Here is a 6,527-nt window from a genome sequence, read left to right on the forward strand (position 1 = left end):
CGGTACATACCGACAGACCATCTGTCGTAAATTATCTGTCGTTTTCCGTCGTATTTCTGTCGCAACTACGTGCGACAGATATAACGGTCGCAAACGGTCGAAAATTTGCGACAGATTTTGCGTCCAAGTCCGACAGAGATATTTTTCCGAGATTGTGTCGCTTTTTAGTCGCGGTCTGTCGCAAATTTATTGCGACTAAAAGTTCGGTCGCAACAGGTGTCGCAAATTTCAGTTTTTCTTGTAGTGCATGTCCCATCAAAGATCCAAACACATACTTAGACGATTTCACTTGATAAGAGAAATCATAGACAGAGGAGACGTCAACATATGCAGGGTATCGACAGACGACAACATTGTCGACCTTTGACGAAACCACTTCCATCGTCAAAGCATGAGAGTCATGTGAGAGATTCGTTAGATGGCTTGTAAAACATAATTAGAGCAAGTGGGAGATTATTGGTTTAGGTGTTCTATGTTGCTTGACGATATGAATACCATGACATTTTGTATTGACAGTTCATGATTTTGGATAAGTGAATGAATATTTTTTTCTTTATTTGTTTTGCATATTTGATGAATAAGAAAATCCATGGTTCGTTGTGAACGATCCTAAACTCCCTAGTCATATATTATTGTGGGAATGATAATATATTAGGACTAGCATGGGGTGTGATAGATGATTATACGGATGATCATGGATCACAGTCATGGGTATTGATTTGGAACGAAGTACTGGATGATCCGCACATGAGATTGTCACATGGACATGAGTCATTACCTGAATCTCATGTGATAGGTTCATGATTAGATCCTTTGACCTGAGATGTTTACGGTATCCGACATGAGGAATGTCGTACTTTGATTATGTCAAACGTCTTGCGTAACAGGAAGATTATAACAGGAAGATTGTACCTCTCGTCCGGAGAGAGATATCGCTTGGACCTCTCGAGTGAGTTGAGACTGAGATGCGTGCAATCTAATGATAAATCATTTGATGTTTCAATTAACTCAACAAACGAGAAAAGCAGTCGAATCTGATAACATGGTTGGCTCCATGTCTTATGTTCGACATATGATATCGCGCTACAAAGAGATCACTATATGGACTATTACCGGCTTTCGTTAGATCGTGAGACTAACTCTATTCGGATTAGGTAGTCATAATATCTTGCTAGAGACCGTCTATGACTTGTATTACCGGAATGGAGATTCTATGTCTTACTGCTATTCCGGATGAGCCTACAGGGTCACACACACAGGAAAGGACAAATGCACGAAAAAGAGACAAAAAACCCCGAGTTGACGGAGTCCAGACCGACCGGTCCAAACTTGGCTAAGACCTATTAGGGATGTCAAAATGAGTCGAGCTCGTGAGCCAGCTCGAGGTCAACTCCTTTTTCAGCGTGCCGAGCCAAGAATTTTTGAACCCAAATAAAAATGAGCTGAGTGAGCCAACTCATCATGAGCTGAGCCCAAACAAACTAGCTCGGTCGGCCCATGAGCTGGCTTCGTCTTTATCATTTACCTCTCTCTCGCTTTAGTGTTTATTTTCGTTTCCCTCTCTCATTTGCTCAGTTTCCCTCTCAGATTCAGATTGTTCCCTCTCAGATTGTCGACGTTCGCCGGTCGCCGCTCACTTTCGTCGGTGGACACTCGCTGGTCTTCGCTCGCCGCTCGTCAGCCTCTCTCGACCTCATCTCCCTCTCTCACAGTCTTGCTCATTTCCTTATCAGTCTCGCTCGATGTTGCTCTCGTCGGTCGCCCCTCGGTGCTCGCTCTCGCTGGTAGCCGGTCACCGCTCGTCCTCTATCACCGGTCTTGACCTCATCTCCCTCTCTCTGTCTCGCTTGCTCACCTCGGACTGGTTCGATTTCTCGCTTCTTTTCACAGCTTCACAAACCTCTTCCCTCTCAGATTAATTTGTTTCCTTATGTTAGTTGTCCATGATTCATGTATGTTTGTTATTCTCTCTTGAATGTATATGTTCATGATTCATGGATTTCGATTCTATCTCTTGAATGTGTATGTTTGTATAATATGTATAAATAATCTGTATGTGTATGTTTATATAATGTATGTGCATAATCTGGTATATATGTGTGTATTGTTGCAGATGGATTCAACAGAAAATTTGGATGGAAGTAAAGAAATATATACGACACCGACGCAACAAAAAGAAGAGACTCCAAATACGGATGTAAGTTCTAAAAAGAAGCGAAAAATGTTGACGTCTGAGGTATGAAATCATTTCACTCGAATGAGTGAATCACAGGTTCAATGTGATCATTGCAAACAAACATATACCCAGAGGATTGATGCACATAGAACTTCTACTTTGAAAAGACATTTGGAGTATCTATGTCCTAAGAAACTGTTGTGTATAGATTTGAGGATTGTGTTCAGGGATGCTGAGGGAAATGTTAGAATAAAGAAGAAATGGAATCAGAAAACCTCCGAGAAGAAGTTAACAAAGTTCATCTAACTCATGAACTCCCTTTTGCTTTCGTGGAGTATGATGGTTTAAGAGATTGGATTAATTATATGGTTCCCAACTTTAAGTTCTGTAGTAGGAATACTATGGCTGCTCGAGTTGAAAAATTGTATTTGGATGGGAAAGCAAGAATGAAGTCTGAATTGGAAAGGATTCCGAGTAGGATATCTTTGACTTTGGATTGTTGGACGGGCATCGATAATGTAGGATATATATGTTTGACAACCCATTATGTTGACGAAATTTGGAAGTTGAACAACAAGATTTTATCTTTCATAGATTTGCCTCATCCGCACCCGGTGAAGCTTTAGCTTCTAAGATTCATGACTTTCTGAAGGAATGGAAGATGGAGGAATGGAAGGTGGTGATAGTGTTACCTTAACTACGATTGTCCTACTAGATGGAACTCAGCATTTATTATGCTTGAAAAGGCATTAAATTATCAACGCATCTTTGCTAGATTGAAAGTGATTGATAAAGGTTATAAGCATTGTCCTTCGAATGAAGAATGGGATAGAGCGGAAAGAATATGTGGGCTACTACAGCCATTTCACAATATTACAGTCTTGATGTCTGATTCAACTTACTATACTTCAAATCTGTATTTTGGATAGATTTTTAAGATTGAAAAGTTGCTGAAGAAGAACGTAGTTAGTAGTGATGATCATATTAGAATGATAAGTTTGAGAATGCTAGACAAGTTCAACAAATATTTGGAGCATTATAGCGTTATACTTGCTATGAGTGCCATACTTCATCCGAGGTTCAAGTTACCATTCTTGAGATGTTATTGGAATGAACTTGATGGAGAGAATGCAAGTGAGAAGTTGGAATTTCTCAAAACCAAGTTATACATGTTGTACATGGAGTATCAAAATATTGTAAGTGACAAACTTACTCCAGCATCAAATGCAAGTTCATCTCAATATGTTACTACTCCAAATGCAAGTACATCTCATCGTGTTTATACGATTGATATACGTGATGTAAGTATCTTATATATGTATTTTTATAATAGTTTTTAATTTGAACTTTTTGTAATAGTCTTTATTATTTAAATTTACAGGATTTATTTGATTTGGATGATCCCGATGTTGAAGGAGAAAGGAAAAGATCCTAGTTGGACATCTATTTAGATGAAGAAAGATTGAGAGTGTTTTCACGATATGGATGTTTTGGGACATTGGAAAAACAATAGACAACGGATGCCCGATGTTGCTCTTATGGTTGCCGATATATTAAGCATTCCTATTACTACGGTGGCTTCAGAATCTTCATTCACTATCGGTTATCGTATTTTGAACAACTATAGGAACAAAATTCTCCCATCAAGTATGCAGTCGTTAATATGTGCTAGGACTTGGTATAAAGGTTTTTCAGAATTAACGGGTAAACATTTACATTTATTCTTCTTTTCTGATTTATTAAATATAACTTATTATTAACATATCTTTTTGTTGTTGAAGTTGTCCATAATACAAGTGGAAACGGAGGTGACAAGGGAGGTGGAAATGATGGTGGAGATGAAGGCGGCAATGGAGGTGGAAGTGATGTTGCAACAAATCTGAATTGAATGCATGATTTATTGTTTTTTTGGATGGTTGATGTCTTGGTGACTTGGTTGGTTGTCGTCGCAAATTCTAATGCATATTAAAATTTTTGCCGCAAATAATGTTTGTTGTTGCGACAACAACGTCTCCATCGCTGTCCAGTCCGTCGCAAATTTTCGACGTATTTTACGACTGTTTGCGTCGTGAAATTTTTTCCCACATTCCGTTGCGAAACCGTCGTAATTTATTTATGACAAAAAGTCCATCGCAAGTTATGTCTCAAAATAAAGATTTTTCTTGTAGTGCTAGGATTCCTATTTATGTGAGGATATCCATATAACTTGTAGCATGTTTCTACAACATGATTACTCATCCCACAATGAGTACAAAACAACTTCGGGCGAGATCCATTCTGTAATGGACCACCAGCTTGATTCTGACTGGAAGGATAATTTGATCTAGCTCGATTATGTTGAAATTGATTCTGATTGTAATTCTGGGGTATTGCCGATGATTGAAAAGCCACATTAAAATCCTGTGGATGATCAACTTGAAATCGTTTTTGTTCTTCATTCAACATCACATTGTAAGCTCGTTCCAAGTCAGGCAGAGACTCAAGCATCAAAACTTGTCTACTAGCCGGAATAAAAGAATCATGTAACATCATCAGAAACCTAATCACATTTCTACTCTCCAGAAAACTGATCCACCTCTCACCAGCTTTGCAAGAGCATTTTCCACAAGTACAATTAGAAAATGACTTATAATTTTTCAACTCCTCCCATAAGGCATTAAGTTTCGAGTAATAAGCATTCAAAGAAAGTGATCATTGATGTAAACAATTTAGCTGATGTTGGACTGAATACACCTTAGACACCGTAGTCCGCTTAAATCTCTTCTCCAAGTTTTTCGAGATATCAGATGCTAAATCCAAATACAAAATCTGAGTACGAATTTTAGATGAAACGGAGTTTGTCAACCAAGTAGTTACCAAATCATTGCATCACATCCATGGAGAATCATCATCTTCATCCTCTGGTCGAGGAATTTTGCCAAGAACAAAACGAAGTTTGTTCTTCGCATTTAGGGCCTTCATAATAGTTCAGGATCACACATTGTAATTTTCGCTTCTCCCAGAAGATGCTCCATGATGAGAATGAAGCTTGAAGAATCCACTGCGTGAAGATATAGAGGATTTGCATACGGATCGAGTGAGGAATTCGTTACGGATGACGAATTCGTCGCCGAATTGAGCTGAGATTCTAACAAATCTTCAGGAATCGACATCGCAAACCGCAAACAATTTTAGAAATCAAGTGAGTTTGAAGATCGTTCGGGTTTTGGATACCATAATGAAAGAGACCTGAGGATCTCGAGAGAACGAAGAAACGAATTTGTCCAAATTTTTTGTATATTCCACTGAAAAAGAAACTGCGAAATTCAAAATACTAAAACAGAAAACCAAAACAGAAAAACAAACCGGAAACTCTTAACCAATCCAAACTAAATGAACCGGAAATAACCTAAAGACATAGTCTTCTATTATTAACTCTAATCATCCACACATATATGTTCTTTTGAGTGTATGTATCATTCAAATAAATTGGGACTCAAACTTTGTGGAGTTGGAGTTGGTTGCTTGAGCTACTACAGGTAACTGAAGAAAAAAAAACAGAACCCAGTCGAATTCAACTTGGTATAATTTAAAAAATAAAAAAATCTGTAGCAAGAAATGTCCACCGCACCCAGAATAGATACTCGCATTGCGCGGAGATGCTTTTTTATAGAACGAATATCAAATCAATTCAAGTGAAAGAGAACACAATATACAGAGTTAAAAATCAAACACCAGACATGAAAACACTGGAGCTCTTTCGAGTTATGTTCTTGTAATTGCGACAATGATCCCAACTTGAACAAATTGTAGACAAGTTTTGGATATTCTGGAACAACAACATAGTAGAATTTATTAGTAAACCCGACAAGTTTCAGCGTTTGCTGCTTTCACTCGCCTCTTGAGAATTCATCCTCTCCTTCTCGGTTCCTTGTCCGTCCTCAAATGCTGCTCATAAGCACGTTTGTGGCCTTCGTGGTTGCTATCGCAGGGCCTCGGGTTAATGCCCTTATGCTCAGCGGGTTATCTTTTCTCTGTTGACGCCAAAATTTTGTATCAGGAACTCAATAGAGTAAAACATGTCCAAATAAACATAAACTGACAATGCATTGTCCAAAGTTTGTTCCTCTTGGGTAGAAGTATAATGTTTTGAAATCTATTCAGAGTGGTTTTTACAACCATAAGCCTTAAACTCTAAATCCTAAATGCTAAGCTTTGAACGTCGTTCTTCTGCTAGTTGAAAGAGAGGTTTTACAATCCTAAACTGCATTTTTTTAATCGCTCTTCTACTAGTTCAAAGAGAGGTCTACGAGGGAAAGAAGAAACATACCATTCTGCAGGTTCCGGCTTTCACGTCACATATGGGGAAAGA

The 6,527-nt window shown here is 38.4% G+C and overlaps 1 protein-coding gene across 1 annotated transcript in view; it reads right to left on the bottom strand.

The window, feature by feature from the left end:
- Nucleotides 1-5,792: 5,792 nt before the first annotated feature.
- The window catches only part of LOC104825363 (probable cysteine protease RD21C), a 3,889-nt gene continuing 3,154 nt past the window's right edge, over nucleotides 5,793-6,527 (bottom strand). The window contains 2 exon segments of the mRNA XM_010557684.2: nucleotides 5,793-6,189; nucleotides 6,486-6,527. Coding sequence (XP_010555986.1) covers nucleotides 6,097-6,189; nucleotides 6,486-6,527 — 135 coding nt within the window. The 3' untranslated portion in view covers nucleotides 5,793-6,096.

The sequence above is a fragment of the Tarenaya hassleriana genome, unplaced genomic scaffold, assembly GCF_000463585.1.
Source record: "Tarenaya hassleriana unplaced genomic scaffold, ASM46358v1 Cleome45, whole genome shotgun sequence".
Taxonomy (NCBI): Eukaryota; Viridiplantae; Streptophyta; class Magnoliopsida; order Brassicales; family Cleomaceae; genus Tarenaya; species Tarenaya hassleriana.